Source organism: Blennius ocellaris (assembly GCF_963422515.1).
Source record: "Blennius ocellaris genome assembly, chromosome: 1".
Classification (NCBI taxonomy): domain Eukaryota; kingdom Metazoa; phylum Chordata; class Actinopteri; order Blenniiformes; family Blenniidae; genus Blennius; species Blennius ocellaris.
The window spans coordinates 17,397,339-17,412,794 of NC_137650.1; the positions used below are offsets into that span (position 1 = coordinate 17,397,339).

Below are 15,456 nucleotides of genomic sequence, written 5' to 3' on the forward strand. Positions count from 1 at the left end.
CATTTTGAAAAATCTAATAAATTAACCAGGAATTGATCCCCAGCCTCCCATGTGGTTGGCAAGGCTTCTACCACTGGGCGACAGTGCCAATATACATTGAAGGAATTCTTACCAAGTCACTCAGTTTAATGTTTCTGATGAGAGAGAGAGCAAGAGAGTGAATAAGTGAGAGAGAGAGAGAAGCAGTAATAGACCAGTACCTTGTTACCCCCACTCCACACCTGCCTTGCTACTTGGGCACCCACAGGCAAAAATATGAACCGAGAACTCAGTATAGTCATACAGTTAAAGGTCAGTACTCATATACTTGGACTCATTCTTTTTAAAAAGTGGTATCGGTGCATCCCTAAAAACAACATAATTTCATCTCTTTCAATTCTATTTGTGCGTCTGTTTGTGGCTTATTTATCATTACATGAAAAGTAATACCTTGGATAATGTGATGTTTATTTTTCCTCAAAAGAGCCATTGAGTCTCTTGAGGAAGTTCTACAGGGAACAGACGTTAATGAAACGACGATGATAATCCCAGGCACGTATGGAGTGGCACTTCTGCACAAATCCAAAGGCGTCTTCAAAGGTCTTAACATTTTTGCCAGTGACAACGAGGTAAAATGGATTCAACACATCTTGAAAGTAATTCTAAGAGAAAATATTGCTTGTAGATTTGGATTTTTGATGCTTTGTCAAAGAAAAAAAACCTCACAATACCTTCCTGAATCACCTTCCATTGATATAAAGCAAGATTCTGCCTTAATTGGCCCACATGATATTGAAGGAAGCATCTCAACAGCAGGGATTGACTGACTAAATTTGCTCATTAACTTCACTTTACATTAACTAACTGTACTTAACAATAACTTTTTGGTTCAAAAGTGCTCATCACCAATAGTTATTTTTATATTCCATGAAATCCTACATCTGGGATGATAGGACATAACCTCCTTTGGTAACACGTGTACTTTCTCCAAAGCCACATCACATAGAAGGTCACTGAAGTCCAACCTTCTGATCAGACACCTCATCCAGGAGTTCTTAAAGTCTTGGATGTATTCAAAGACAATAATCCACTTCCTGTTTGGTGTTTTTGATAGGTAAATGCTGAAACTATGGTTTCAAACACGAGAGTGAGCGTTTGGCTGCCAGAGAAACTGCAACCCGGACTAAATGAGACCATCGTGTTCTGCATGCTGAATGTGACCAAAGGGGTCAGTTTAACTACACTCTGCCATGAACTATTTTGATGACAAGAAACTGAATTCCAATGTTGCATCGAATGGGCGTGTAGCATGTAGCACGGTTCGGAGTAAAATCTTCCTGATCCACATTGGTCTCTGCCGACCAAATGTCTCTGCTGATTAAGTTGCTGGTGTTGTACCAACTATCTTTCTGCTCCTCTTGGTATTTTGTCAGAACATAATTTACATTCTGTCATACTTTTGTTATTCTCATTATTATCAAACAATCTCCAAACTACCGACATCGCTCCTCCTCCCATGTCTACCTGCTGATGACGTTGCTGTTGGTTGGTGTCTCGTAATACTTGCCGTGTTGTATCGGAGATCTTTTATGACTATGTGTACTCCAAGCAGTATCCCCAGTTAAGATGATTATTGTCACGTCTTTGAATATGAATATGAGTTAATGCTGCTGTGGGAGGATACGCTTGCTCATGATGGCAAATAGAGATAATATATTTGGATTATAAAATGCAACATTTAGAAATGACCACAAAATAGACCATCAGGCTTTGTATTCAACACATGACAACGAAACAAGCCTAAACTAAGCATCTTGTTAATTCAACACTGTATTTTTAGTTTAAACAGGGGTTAAATATCACAAACTCACCAAGCTGCCTACTTAAAACAGTTTGAAAATAATTTTCACCATACAAGTAAATTCACAAAAGAGTATTTCATGAAGGAAATCAGGATGTCCAGCACCTTTCTGAGTGATTTAGTGAAGTGAAATTGTGTGCTGTTGAATGAAGGAGAAACTCAGATTTGGTCAGACAAAAAGAGGAAGTCTGTGAGATGCTGCAAGCCTGCATTTCACGCAGTATATAATGCGTTTTTAATCTGAACAAACTTCTCGGTGTGCATAACTTTAGAACTAGATGCTCATCAATGCACAAAAGACAACATTTTGTGAATTTATTGAGGTCATTTTGCATTAATGGTGCTGATGAAGCTTGCAGGGATGATTTGTCTCAACAATATAACTTTGTCAAATCTAACTAATTTAGAAAAAAATAAAAAAGTTGTAGGCTGCATTTTAGGCTGCAGCTTAAATACAATTGTCAATAAGCCACATGCAAACAAAGGCAGTGCATGAGAATAATTTTTTCTTTAAAAAAATTTTTCACTAAACGGGAAGAAAGTTTGTGACAGAAGGCAACATCCTCCTATATAACGATGCTTCACACTGCACCATTGTTCTCAGTATTTCCACTGTGACAGTGTACAAGTGAGCTCATCAGCAAACTGTAACTGACGGTAAATGACTTTGCAAAGCTGTACAATGCACTTCGTCTCATTTCGCCGTTCCTGCACATGGTCCACATGCCTGTTGTCTATTGGCCTTCTTCTATAAAATGCTCTCGTTCATTTCCACCACAGCCTCCATAATTCTGCAACAAAAATGGTTTCCTGGCTTGGCTGGGTAAGAGGAGGGCACAATTCACGAGGATCATGATAGATTTAAGACAAAAATTGGATGTACTTGTTTTGAAGCTGTTCTTCAGGCTAATTTACTTTATGGCTGAAGCCCAAATACAGAGTGACGTGTGCCCAGAATGTTTAACTTCACATTTCATCGTTGTGTCAAAACAGTGTGTTAAATGTCCTGACTTTCTGTCTTTGACCCGCTGATTGTCTTTGTATTGTCCCGCAGGCTTTAAATGCCTCAGCTGAACTGTACGACAGCAGACTTGTTGGCCTGAGTTTGCCAAGGAAAGTTTCAGGTCTCCAGGAGCATATACAGATCACCATTAATCTAACTACAAGCATCAGTGTAACTATAATTTTGTTCTGTTACCGTCCCCAATCTTTATGTGACAAAACATGCTCAAACACTATGATTATGTGTATTGACTCTAATTGGTGCTAACATGTAAAATCTTCTCTTCAATATCACAGAAAAACCTAAATCCAGTGTGTCACTTCTATGACTTCTCAATCAGAGGTGAGTATCCAAGCAAAAAATTTGTTTTTGTGCTTTCTTGGGTGGATGTGGTGCAGAGGTGCTCATTTATATGAATAAAATATAAATACTGTGATAGAAAAAAATAATAATAATAATGTCAGAGTGACGTGATGCACCTGAGCGAATCACCCACGTATCAGCGGCATGAAGCTTTTAACCCTAAAAAATCTGAATCATCTACAGGGTTCAACGTATGTATAAAAAAAAATTAGCGACTTGTCGTGCAGAAAGTACGGTAACATAAATAGCCTACCAGTGTATAAAAATCACGTAATTTTAAAGGCCTGCTTACTGCTTGTGAATATCTGATTTGGTATTCATGTATTTCTGTATCTCTCATCAGAGTTTAATAAAAGTGGCTGTGACACTACGTGGCACAAGGATCAAGGAACCATCACCTGTTCCTGTGATCATCTCACATACTTCGGCATACTTTTGGTAGGAATTACCTTTTTTTTTTTTATGTTACAAACTGTGCAAAAATTGCAAATATTACTGATATGTACCAAACTGTCATTTGATCCAAATACATTTGCTGGCTTTCTTTTATCCCAGCCAGGAGATAGAGAAGATGCCAAAAGTACTTGCTCAGCTCTGCACATCAGTTGTTCCTTTCACTTCTATGGCACCACTTTTATATAGTGTGATAAAATCAAGCAACTAGGGATTCAGTCTATTTCCACAAACATTAGTGAAAGAACGTGTCGCTCTCAGGAGCTCAGTGAGTTCCAGTGATCAGAGGGCACCAGTGCAATAAGTCCAGCCGGGGAATTTCCTCACAATCAGCTGTTAGTAGTACAATAGCAAAGTACCACAGTAGCTCAGCAAGGAAGTGGGAGGCCAGGTGTAAATCTGGACTTAACTGGACTCTAGAACAGTGGAGAAAGGAATCACACTTCTCCATCTGACAATCCGATGGAAAGCCGGCTTTGGAGGCTGCCAGGAGAACGGGACTTGTCTGTACCAAATCAAAGTACAAAGTTTTTTAATGTTAACTTATTGTAAACTGACTGTCACTTGTCATTTGGAGAGGAGAGGAGAGGAGAGGAGAAGAACAGAAGAGGTCTGGGCGTGCAGGGAGGCCATTTAATATGTCTCGTCCCGGGTCCCAGCAAAGGGGCATTTTCAGTACAACTCTACACATTTTTGACATTTTATTAAGTAAAAATCGCAGAGTTTGAGTATTTGCCGATCAAATCCAGGGCAGAAATCCCGGGTGAGGCGGTGGAGAGCTGTGCCTCATGTCTGATTGTAATCCAATACATACTGGGTCACACTGACGCTGCCCGTGTCTGTTCCTCAACATATCGCCAATGTGAACTTTACAGAAATATTTGTTATACAGCATGACTCTCTCCAGCCTGTGTCATGTATTTAATGTATGTGTGAGAGAATTGTTCTCGGTGATCGTACAATAAAGCGCAAAGAAAAATCAAGCCAGTGAGGTACTGCCTCTCCTCAAGGTGGCCTGAATTTTGGTCATAATCTCCATTGAGAGGGAGTTTTTTTTTGTTTTGTTTTTTAAACAAGATAAGAGTAAGGAGAAAAAAAATTAAAGTGTGTAATAACTAAACTTTTGGCTTAAAATAATTGTATTCTTATCATATTGATAGACAATCTTTATTAAAACTGATTAAAGCACCAGAATTTAAAGTTTGAAAAATAACAGAAATTTTTACTGAAGGTCAACATTAAATTTTTGCAGCACACATCTCTATACTTTAATTTGTTTACAGTAAACATGAATTGCTTGGACACAAGAAGGGTACTCTATCCATTTCTATAAAAGAAACTTTCTTTGTAGGACAAATATGTTCCTGTGTACGGTATATGTTTGTGTTGGTGTAATTGAAAGAGGAATGCTGATGGGATATGAAACATTACCAGTTGATACTGTTGGATGAAACGTGAAATAAGATGCTCTTTTCACTTCTTGCAATTGTAACTCTGACTCCAGAGGAGTCTGTGCCTCACCAGCCATGAACCTCGCTGCACGTCACTGACTTCCGGGCCACCATAGTTTGCTTCTCTGGATTCCACAGTGTTATTCTTAGTGCTGCCGCTTGGTGCCGTAAATGTAAATTAATGAATAAATAAGTAGTTCCAAATAAAACTATGACAGGGCCACAGGTGAAAACAAGCAGAGGTGTATATTGAACTAACACAGTAAAACAATGAGTTCAGTAGTTTGTTCAATATTTATCTCATCTGTATGGAGGTATAATGTATTTATTGTGTCTTTACACAATTCCGTGTTTTCTTCACAATTGTCATCTTCACAGTTATCACCAGATGGAGACTTCTCAGATAAAGACCAGGAGATCCTGACATACATCACTCTGATTGGCTGCAGTCTTTCTCTTTTCACTCTGATCATAGCTGTTTTGCTCTTCATCATAAACAGGTAAATCATTCATTTCTTGAAGATCTCCTTCTCATTCCAATTTGTTCAGTTTCATTCAACCTTCCGGTTCAATTGAGGCCATTATGTATTTAGTTTGTTCATAAGTATTTTGCTTTCTTTTCAGGCAGTGGGGTTGTTAAACATACCTTTGGCATGTTTTGAAGGTGTTCTTCCATTTCCATCAAGATGAAGATGGAATTAGCATCCAGTGTTGCCACAGTTACCTTGAGAAATTAATCTGATTACTAGTTACTCCTTTGAAAGTAACTTAGTTATTTTACTGATTACTTACTTACTAATTACTGGCTACTGACTTTTAAAAGTAACTAAGTTAGATTACAAGTTGCTTTTCGTTACTTTAAAATCCTAACTTAATCAACTAAAATCCTCCTCCTTTCCAACGGCCCTGCGGGAAACTACAATAGTAATGCACAGTGACGGATAAGTAACTTTAAACTGATGACTGGTTTGCAAATAGTAACGTGTCAGATTACTTGCTACTGAAAATAGTGGTCATATGAGAGTAATGCTTTATCGGAATCGCTGTTAGCATCCAGTCTTTTCCTCTAGTTTTGTATGACTTTTACATGATGTGACTGTGATCACTCACTCCGCAACATTTCTCCACCATCTGACAGTAAGATGAGGGCAGACCCTTCGATGAAGGTCCACATCAACCTGGCTGTTGCCCTCATCCTCCTCAACCTCCACTTCCTGCCCAGCCAGGCAGTCGCAGCCCTCCCCTCCACCGGGCCGTGTCTTTATATGGCCGTAGGTCTTCATTACTCACTGTTGGCCACCTTCATGTGGATTGCCTTGGAGGGCTTCCACCTCTACCGTCTCTTGGTCAAAGTCTTTAACATCTATGTGAGGTGGTACATGCTGAAGCTCAGCCTGGTGGGATGGGGTGAGTGGTGTCATGCGGGCCAATAAAGTTGTTCATAACAGCCAGTTAGCTGGGAGTGAGACCATTGGCTTGTCTTTCAGGCGTTCCTGTTGTCATTGTGTCTCTGGTGACGATCATCGACAGAGGCTCCTATGGCCATGTCCCGATGGACTCCTCCTCCAACACTACAACAATGTGAGGCAAAGATTAGCAAACCTACAGGCGTAGCTTATATTGAACTTTTATCTATCAACTGTTTGTGTGTGTGTGTGTGTGTGTGTGTGTGTGTGTGTGCGTGCGTGCGTGCGTGCGTGCGTGCGTGCGTGCGTGCGTGCTTGAATGTGTCAGGATTCTTGTAATTTCATGTTGTAACGATAGAATTGGGTTCTTGTTTTAAAGTCTAGTTATGATATCATTACCCTGCAACCCTTCCCACTGACACGCTTGTAGCATCCACATTCAGGCACATAGATTTTGCGTTTGCAAAAAGGTTTTGTGTTTGGGAGCACACAGATTGTTCTTACAGTGACTGTCAAACGACGTCTGTGGATGCTAGTGAAGGCTTTTTTTTTACGACATAATATTTAATTTCAAGAGATAGTTTAATGACTGTAATGGATGTCTTTTCTCTTATACATTTCAGATGTTACATAACCAATGACACAGTGAAGATGGTGACGGTGTTGGGGGTGTTCTGCTTGATCTTCCTCTTTAACTTTATGATGTTTGGTGTGGTAATCAAGCGGGTTGTGACTTTCCACTTCACTAAAGAGGTACGTGGTAATCTTCACATTTTCTCTGTTCACATGTTCTTTCGGACACAAAACCTAAGAGTGAACATGAGCAGAAAATTGCGCTTGACTTCATTGGTGATCAAAGAAAATTATCTCTATTATATAGAGATGCATCAATGTCCCAGAGTCCCAGTACGAATACCAGTCTTTAGGTACTTGCCGATATTGAGCACCGATATGAGTACTGGCTTTAAGGCTAAGTCATACTCCATATGCAAATATACACATAGGCTACGCGTTGCTGCAAACCACCTCTGCATCGATGATACATGCACCTACGACAGCATTGCACCTTACAGTACGCATAGAGCAGTGAGAAGCGTCTATATACGGCCAACAGTAAACAATCTCAAAAATCCAGATTATTCTGCTTAGTCACAACTCACTCTCAACAAAATTGTCTGCAACTGGTCTGATTGGTCTGGTCTGTAAACAGAATGGTTTCTGCTTTATTTGGCACACCAGCATGGGCAGAGCGTTCATGAACGAACCAAGCGAGACGTCTGCACCCTCCTGGGACTCAGTGTCCTGCTCGGCATCACCTGGGGCCTGGTATTCTTCTCATTTGGCCACCTGACCACTCCTGGCCTCTACCTGTTTTGCATCCTGAACTCATTGCAAGGTCTGTTATCAAATAGCTATTCAACAAGTATGTTGCTTGTAATGAGGTTATGCTGTATACTTTTGGTGTTCTACTTCTCATCATCAAACATAAAGGCCTTTTACACGACAACGTTTCAGGTGAAAGCCGTTTTTACATTTTTGTTTCAGAAAAATGACTGAAAAGGATGTCTGTTTTCATAGAAACAGCAGAAATATTGAAAATGTTGTCATTGGCATGTTGGTCCACTAGTTGGTGCTTTTGTATGTTTTTGTAATGAAACCTCTGCTTCCATTTTTACACAGATCAGAGCCTGAGTGTTTTCAGAAAGTGTTGTTTTTGCCTATTTTCACATTGATGGAGTTGGAGCGTTTTCAAAAAGTTCCATCTTGGTAGCCATTTTAAAAATTGATGTTTCCGACTGTTGTCCAAGCACTGTTGTTGTGCCCACAAATGGAAGTGAAAGTTTCGTGTTTTCACTTGAAATCATTGCTGTGTAAACAGACAAACTAAATCTTGGGCTCCTGCCTTATTAAACAATTCGCTCTCTCTTTTTTTAAATATTTGTCATATTCATAAGAAAATGTATCACAACTACACCACACTGACTATGCTGTGAAAATGTGGAGTATTGTAATCATTAATACTAGTTTTCCTAACCTTAGGCTGGTCAGAGCTTCAACTGAAGGTTTTTGTCATATGAAGGTGCATGTGAATGAAAGTGAATTTTTTTTCAACTCATCACAGACCAAGTACCTGAATTCATCTCAGCTTGATGGATTTACTTTCTGACTGGAAATATTACCATGAACATATGCACATGTTGATTGATCATACTGTTTTACATGGGCTGCAGATGCTTGTGTGGATATTTGCATGTTAATATTTGGACACAGTTGGGTTGTTTCTTCGATGTATTTGTATACTTGCATGATTTGCATCGTCCTCCAATGTATTCACTGTACAAACTGTTATCTCTCCCCATCTCTCTCTCTCTCTCTCTTTCTCTCGCTCTCTCTCTCTCTCTCTCTCTCTCTTTCTCTCTCTCTCTTTCTCTCTGTCTTGTAGGTTTCTTTGTCTTCCTGTGGTTTGTGATGTCTTTGAAAAAGACTAGAAACTCGTTCACAAACACCAGCAGTGAAACGCAGAGCACCAACAGTTAACCCTGAAAATATGTACGTGTAATGAGAAATGTAGAGTGTCATAACATTGTTTTTAAGTTGAATCATGGTGGGGTATTTTTTCTTCCAAATGTATAACTGTGCCAAATGACGAAGCCTTCCGACAGTTTTCAATTACTGCAATTAATGTAATCCATCCACCTTATGGATACACCAATACAGTCCAAAAAGGAAATTATAAAGGCTTCAATCAGACCAAAGGAAGGTACTGTCAAGCACACATCTGTACTTTGGAGGCACTGGAAGCAGTGTTTACATGGGTCTTAATATTCTATCTCATTGCTGTTGTCTGTTTGCTGTTTTCATAGTTTTTACATGTTTTTTTTTTCATTTTTTACTGTTTTTAAATGGACTAAGAGCCTGCAATAAAGATGGACTGATTGAATACCTATTACCAGTAGTACCTGGTATCAGGTCAGATACTGGATGGAGTAGATTACTGGAGAATATTACCTGAAGTCATCCAGGTGTGTATCCTGCCCTCGAACAAAGTTATCTGGGATTGGCTCCAGTGCCCCATGACCCCAAGCATGATTGATTGGTATAGAAGATGGATGGATGGATGGATGGATGAATATGATTGAATGAAGACAACACATTCCATTTCAGAAAACATACAATATGGCACCAGTCTGTACCCACACCATATCATTGGCCTTGTTACAACCAATTATCAATTATTGCCATTTATGTAATAATTTGTCACTTTATTTTATAATAAAGCCAATAATGTAATAATCAGTGTGTTTGATTCATTATCATAACATTTTGCCAATAATGTAATGACTGACTATATGATTAAAGTAGCATTGAATAAAGTCAGTGAGTGAAAAAAATCCTTTCGGAATGTAATTATTACAGTCAATATTGTAATAATACATACATATGGTTGCATTTCTTGGAAATATAAAGCCTTCTGTGCAGTTTTTCTTATGGAAAACAAGTTCATTGGATTAGGTCGTCTTCATATGCTTTGATTGAAGATAGATATTGTCTGTTTTAGCAGTTTTCACAATCAGCTGGGACTGTTGAATAAAGCAGGTATATTTAACACATCATAAGCAGTGACATTTCTTCCCTGTTGTACATGGCCATAGTTTGTAAGCAGGACTCAGCTCTTTCTGATATCCTTGTAAGCGTATTTGCATAAAACAAACACCAAGCATAAGCAGGACTGTATTTCACTCTGAACTTCTGATAAGTTTGTCAGCCAGTGCTGCTCGCCTCCGTCTGCACTGAAAACCAATGTAAGTTTATTAACCTTTCATTAACCTTTTATTTCTGATAGAATTCCTGACAAAATCTGAAAGAAAAGTCTTCTTTGTTGAATTTGGTCTCATTAGAAAACTTGAGGTTATATCTTCTGAGATGAAGTGTGAATTTATATTACTGTACTTTTTTATGGCGCTCATGAGTCAAACTTGACTTTGAATTTCAGCGTATTTTTTCTTTGCTTTCTTGATAATGGCTTACTTAAATGCCAAAGTCTTTGGCAGAGATTTCAGAATATATTTGTGTTTATTTCATTTGAAATTTGAAGTTTTTTTGTACGACTGTATTTTTGCTCTCAGAGGAAGAACTATGGTTCCTTTCCTGCTGTTGCTGCTGCTCCATGAATCACAAACAGAATAAGGTACACAGCTCTTTACTCAGGCCCTGTTTACATGAATTTACATGATTTGAAATGAAAACACAAAATGCAACTTTTTGGAAGCGGCTCCCTGGAAATGATATAATCGCTTGGGCCCTGTCTCTGCAGACAGCGGAAACACAATTTTTCTGAAACACTACTTCTGATCCTAGTCACCATGGTCGTAGTAACTAGTAGTTGTACACATACCCAGTAGCTAGACAATAACAATAACATTGGCGAAGGTATGCTCTCTACTGAGTGCTCATTCTAGTTTCACATGTTTTCAGTTCAACACTGATCAGAGAGAAACTACTACCAACAAAATATTGAATTATGTTTTGAATTAAATTTAAAGAACTGTGTGTATTTCTAATTTCTGCTTCCCCCTTCAGTGTGTCTCCACATCACAGGACACACCTTGAATATTTCCCTGGACACCGGTCACTTTTTGGACGACATGGATCGTAAAGTTACATGCATGAATGTTCACTCTCCCTGCTACTTGGAATGTACCATATACAACACAAAGGCCTGGCTCAATGGATCGTCTGCTTGTTTAGAGGCTAACGTGACAAAGGAACCCTTGAAAACAGTGTATGAAATATATAACTGTAAGTACTGTGACACTCCAACCCTCTATTATTAAATATCTCTTTGACTATTCTGTCTGTTGACATTAGATTTGGTGGGAAATCACAAAAATGTCTCTTTTTGTCATGAAGGTTGCAGAGCCCTGTTCGAGTGTTTCATGTGTCATGCCTTGCCACAGTTTAGGTTCAAGTTGAGTCTTTTCTTTCATGCACTTCTTTGCACTGACCCTTTCCCTCTTGCTTCAGGTTTCCTTTCACTGTGATGGTCTCCTCCACCCCTGATTGGTTTCACCTGTTCCCCCTGACCTCGTGTAGAAATAGTCCTTCTCTTTCTTTGTCTCATTGCCAGTTCTGTCTTGTTCTGTCCAAGTCTGTCATCACGTCCCAGCCAAGTTTCCATGTTTTAAGGCCCCTGGTGTATAAAGTCACACATCATCTGTATAGACAATTAATCTGTTTCCTACCTCTGTTCCCAGACAGCACATGTACTGAAAACCTGTGCAATAGAACTCGAATGATGCAAATGATGGCGTCTCTGGACTGTGTAACATGTGGGCGGAAGGAAATGATGCTGCTGCTCAACATGCAGAAGTCCTGTACAGAGCTATTCAGCGATGATCGCCAAGTCAAGACAAGGTTTATAAAGTGAGTAACCATCTTGTTAGAGCACAGATCCTGGATCAATTGACCAATGGGCCTCAAAGTGAAAGTTTCTTTGAAACAAAAAAACTTTTGATGGTTTAAATAGTTTGAGCTGTTGTTTGAGCAATCAATCGATCTAATGGGAGACGTTTGGGATTCAGAATCTTGCTCAAGGGTACTCTGACATGTGGACAAGGAATCAAACCTGTATCGTTACGATTGAGAGTCGACCAATCTACCAATCGAGCCACAGTTGCCCCAAAACAATGGATGACAATCCATCCAATGGGAGCAGCTCAAAGACAATTCAGCTGTCCCACTTACTGACTGATTGCATAAATATCAGAAATCCTACAGCCTTTCTGAACACTTTTCATCTGAAAGTAGTGAGATTATTGCTAGTTTTACACCCACAGTCAGTATCCAATTGGAAACGAGATGGAGCAGGAGGGAGAACATTTGATACCTCAATTTGACAGAGGTCTTTTCACTTTCTGTCTCCAACTTTGAATGCTGAAGTTTCCTTAGGCAAGACACTGAACCCAATTGATCACAAAGAGGATGAATAGCTGTCAGAGTATCACAATATTGAAAAAGTAATCCACTTCCTGATTACTAGTTACTCCTTTAAAGGTAACTTAGTTACTTTACTAATTACTTGCTTTAAAAAGTAACTAAGGCAGATCACATTAGATTACTTATTACCGATGCATCAGTGATCACAAACATCATGATAACAATATTAACCCAATCTCAACTGAAAAATAATGAATAATGATGCAGATTGCATTATACAATCTGCCTGACACAAAATATCCATCTGGAATATTTCACATAACAGGAGATTATAGGAAAAGTGACGTTAATATGTTGGGAATCACATATGCCCGCTGACCTCACTACAACGAAACACCATTCTGCTATCAAGGTTAGCTATCAATAAGGACTAACTGGCTAAATGTTTGTTCGTGTGAAGCTCAGTCAACCTGACCGACAATAGTCAGAAAATTGCTCTGACTTAAAGTCAGGGGTGTCCAATCCTTGTCCTGGAGGGTCCCCGTCCTGCAGGTTTTAGGTCTTTCTCAGTTGTAACACATCTGACGGTAATGTGGGGCTCCCGATTGAGGCATAATGAAGATGTTTTTATTATATCCAGGTGCGTTGAAGGAGAACTGTGCTTGGCACACCTGAAGACTCAACTTTTTCAAAACGACTCACAAGGTGGAACCTTTTGAAAACACTCCAAAACTGTGAAGACATTGAAAACACTGCTACTGTGCATGTGCACCACAACCATAGTAAATACTTTGTCGGTACATGCTCAGTAGATAGACAGTAAAAACAATGTTTCATCCAGAGTGTCATGACTCTCAGTCCATCTTCTCCTGGGACTTGGCAGTTTTATAGTTGACAGGAGAAAAAGATGTTTACCAAAAACAGTTCTATTTGTGTTTTCTTTCAGACTGGAAAACCAGCTGATCCACAACATTATGGGATCATCTAATGTCAAGGCAGGAAACTCTAAATGCTACGACCTGAAGGTTTCGTCCCTGATCGTTTACAACATCAGCGACGCCGCCCTCAACCCTTCTGAAACTAACGACAGGATCCAGATAGAAGCTCCACGGGTGCTCCAGCTGCATCAACTCATTCAATGTTTCTAGTCTGACTTTTGTGCAAACCACTGACTTCACGTTTCTACGTCCACTGCCAGCTGCTGCCTGAGAACTTATCGTTCATCCCTGAGGTTTGGCTGCCTGTCAACGCCCTGAAAAACATATCAGCGGACAACGGGATCATTGGTTTGGTCACCTACAAGCAGCACCGCAGCTTTCAAGTATATCCTGCTTTTCAACGTGTGTCTCATCTACAGACATGTCCATGTTTCAGTGATCACAAGCTCAAGTGTTTGTAACTTACTTCCGCCTGCTCATCAGTTTCAACAGGAAAAGATCTCATCAAAGGTTCTGAGGATCGAGGTTCTCCGAAAACAGCGACTTCAAAATCTGGAACCTCCGATACGGATGATTTTTAACCTCAACACACACCAAAACACAGATGTAAGTTTGTTTGCGTAGGATCTACTTCAATGTGTTGAATTCTACATCAATATGCTGTCCAAGTTTCCCTACAGTGGGAATATCTTCTTTCTGGTATACCCCCCAGGTGAGGGGTATTCCAGAAAGCAGGTTATGTGAAAACTCATCTATATATTTCCAAACCCGATTGACATTGAGGCACAAATAATTTGAGGTTACTTACGTCACGAGAGAATCTTCCAACCCAGATGAGATAGTAAATTTTTTTTGCACTGTATTAATTTGGCATGGGGTGAAATTACTTCTTGAACTGACCTACATACAACACCACCAACTTGTAGACCAACAAAAAAAAAACATTTTTCTCATTGTTTCTGCTGTTCATGTGGACGGTTGTCATTTTCAAAATGATGCAGTGTAAATGTGAAACCTTTCTAATAAAATAATTTGCAAAAATGATGCAAAAGGGCCTATATCTATATCTAATGGTGGCAGAACAAATTCTGTGACACCTTTTTTTTATGAAAACAGAAAAATGACAATGGTTCATTTTTTCGATTTGGGTTAAATTGACCATAACACTGCATGTATGTTTTTTACAGAATGACTCACAGCTCCTGTGTCACTATTTTGACGAAGGAGGTGGGTACATCTCAGTTATCAGCAACAAAATACTCTACATTACTCTGGCTGAGTAAAATACCGATCGCCATTTGTGGTGATTTGATCAGCATGTTGTTGAGGAAGGATTTGCTGCATTTGTTTTTGTGTTTGCAGATTCACAGTGGAAACCAGACGGATGTCAAACTGTCAACTCCAACCTTAACCAAACCACCGTCAGCTGTCACTGCAACCATGCAACAGCATTTGCCGTCCTGCTGGTAACAGCACACACTTCATTGGATCTGATAGCAATAATCAATAATCAACCCGTTCTTGATGTTCGTGCTGTATATCACAACGTTAATCCAGTCATTTATACATGAAACTGAGACATTTATTAGTTCAGGAATGTGGTTTGATGAGATCCTTTATAGAAATGTTTATTTCAAAACCTGTTTATACATAAATAAGTAACTTTAAAGTCAGTATAGAACAGTTCATTCAACTTGCTTTTATTAGTGAATTTAACTCTACTGTGAAGGTCAATCACTTATGTCAGGATGGACATGAATCGTTTTTGCATTTTCAACTTTTGCGTTTGCATGTCAACTTTTTAAAAGGATGTCCATTTGTATGGAGACAGCAGAAACACTGAAAACAATGTAGTTAGCATGCCAGGCCACAAGTGTGTGCTGTTGAGATTTTTTTTTGTTTTTGTAATGAAACACACACACAGAAAACAAAAAGCTATAGACGTGATGAAATAGTGATGCAAAGTGGTTCCTCACATTTTTGTGTTGCTCAAGTTCATTTATTATCAAAGTATGTACATAGCGTAAAAGGAATTACTAAAGGAAAAACATTAATTATATCAAAT

General features: G+C 39.2%; 1 protein-coding gene across 1 annotated transcript; it reads left to right on the plus strand.

The window, feature by feature from the left end:
• Positions 1-518: 518 nt before the first annotated feature.
• Positions 519-9,054, plus strand: LOC308149006 (adhesion G-protein coupled receptor G2; the record flags this gene model as incomplete). The annotated part of the gene is made up of 7 exons (XM_080520623.1): positions 519-608; positions 5,489-5,610; positions 6,249-6,517; positions 6,598-6,691; positions 7,140-7,269; positions 7,756-7,912; positions 8,960-9,054. 7 exons carry the CDS (start codon positions 519-521, stop codon positions 9,052-9,054), a joined length of 957 nt encoding a protein of 318 aa, XP_080376749.1.
• Positions 9,055-15,456: the final 6,402 nt, after the last annotated feature.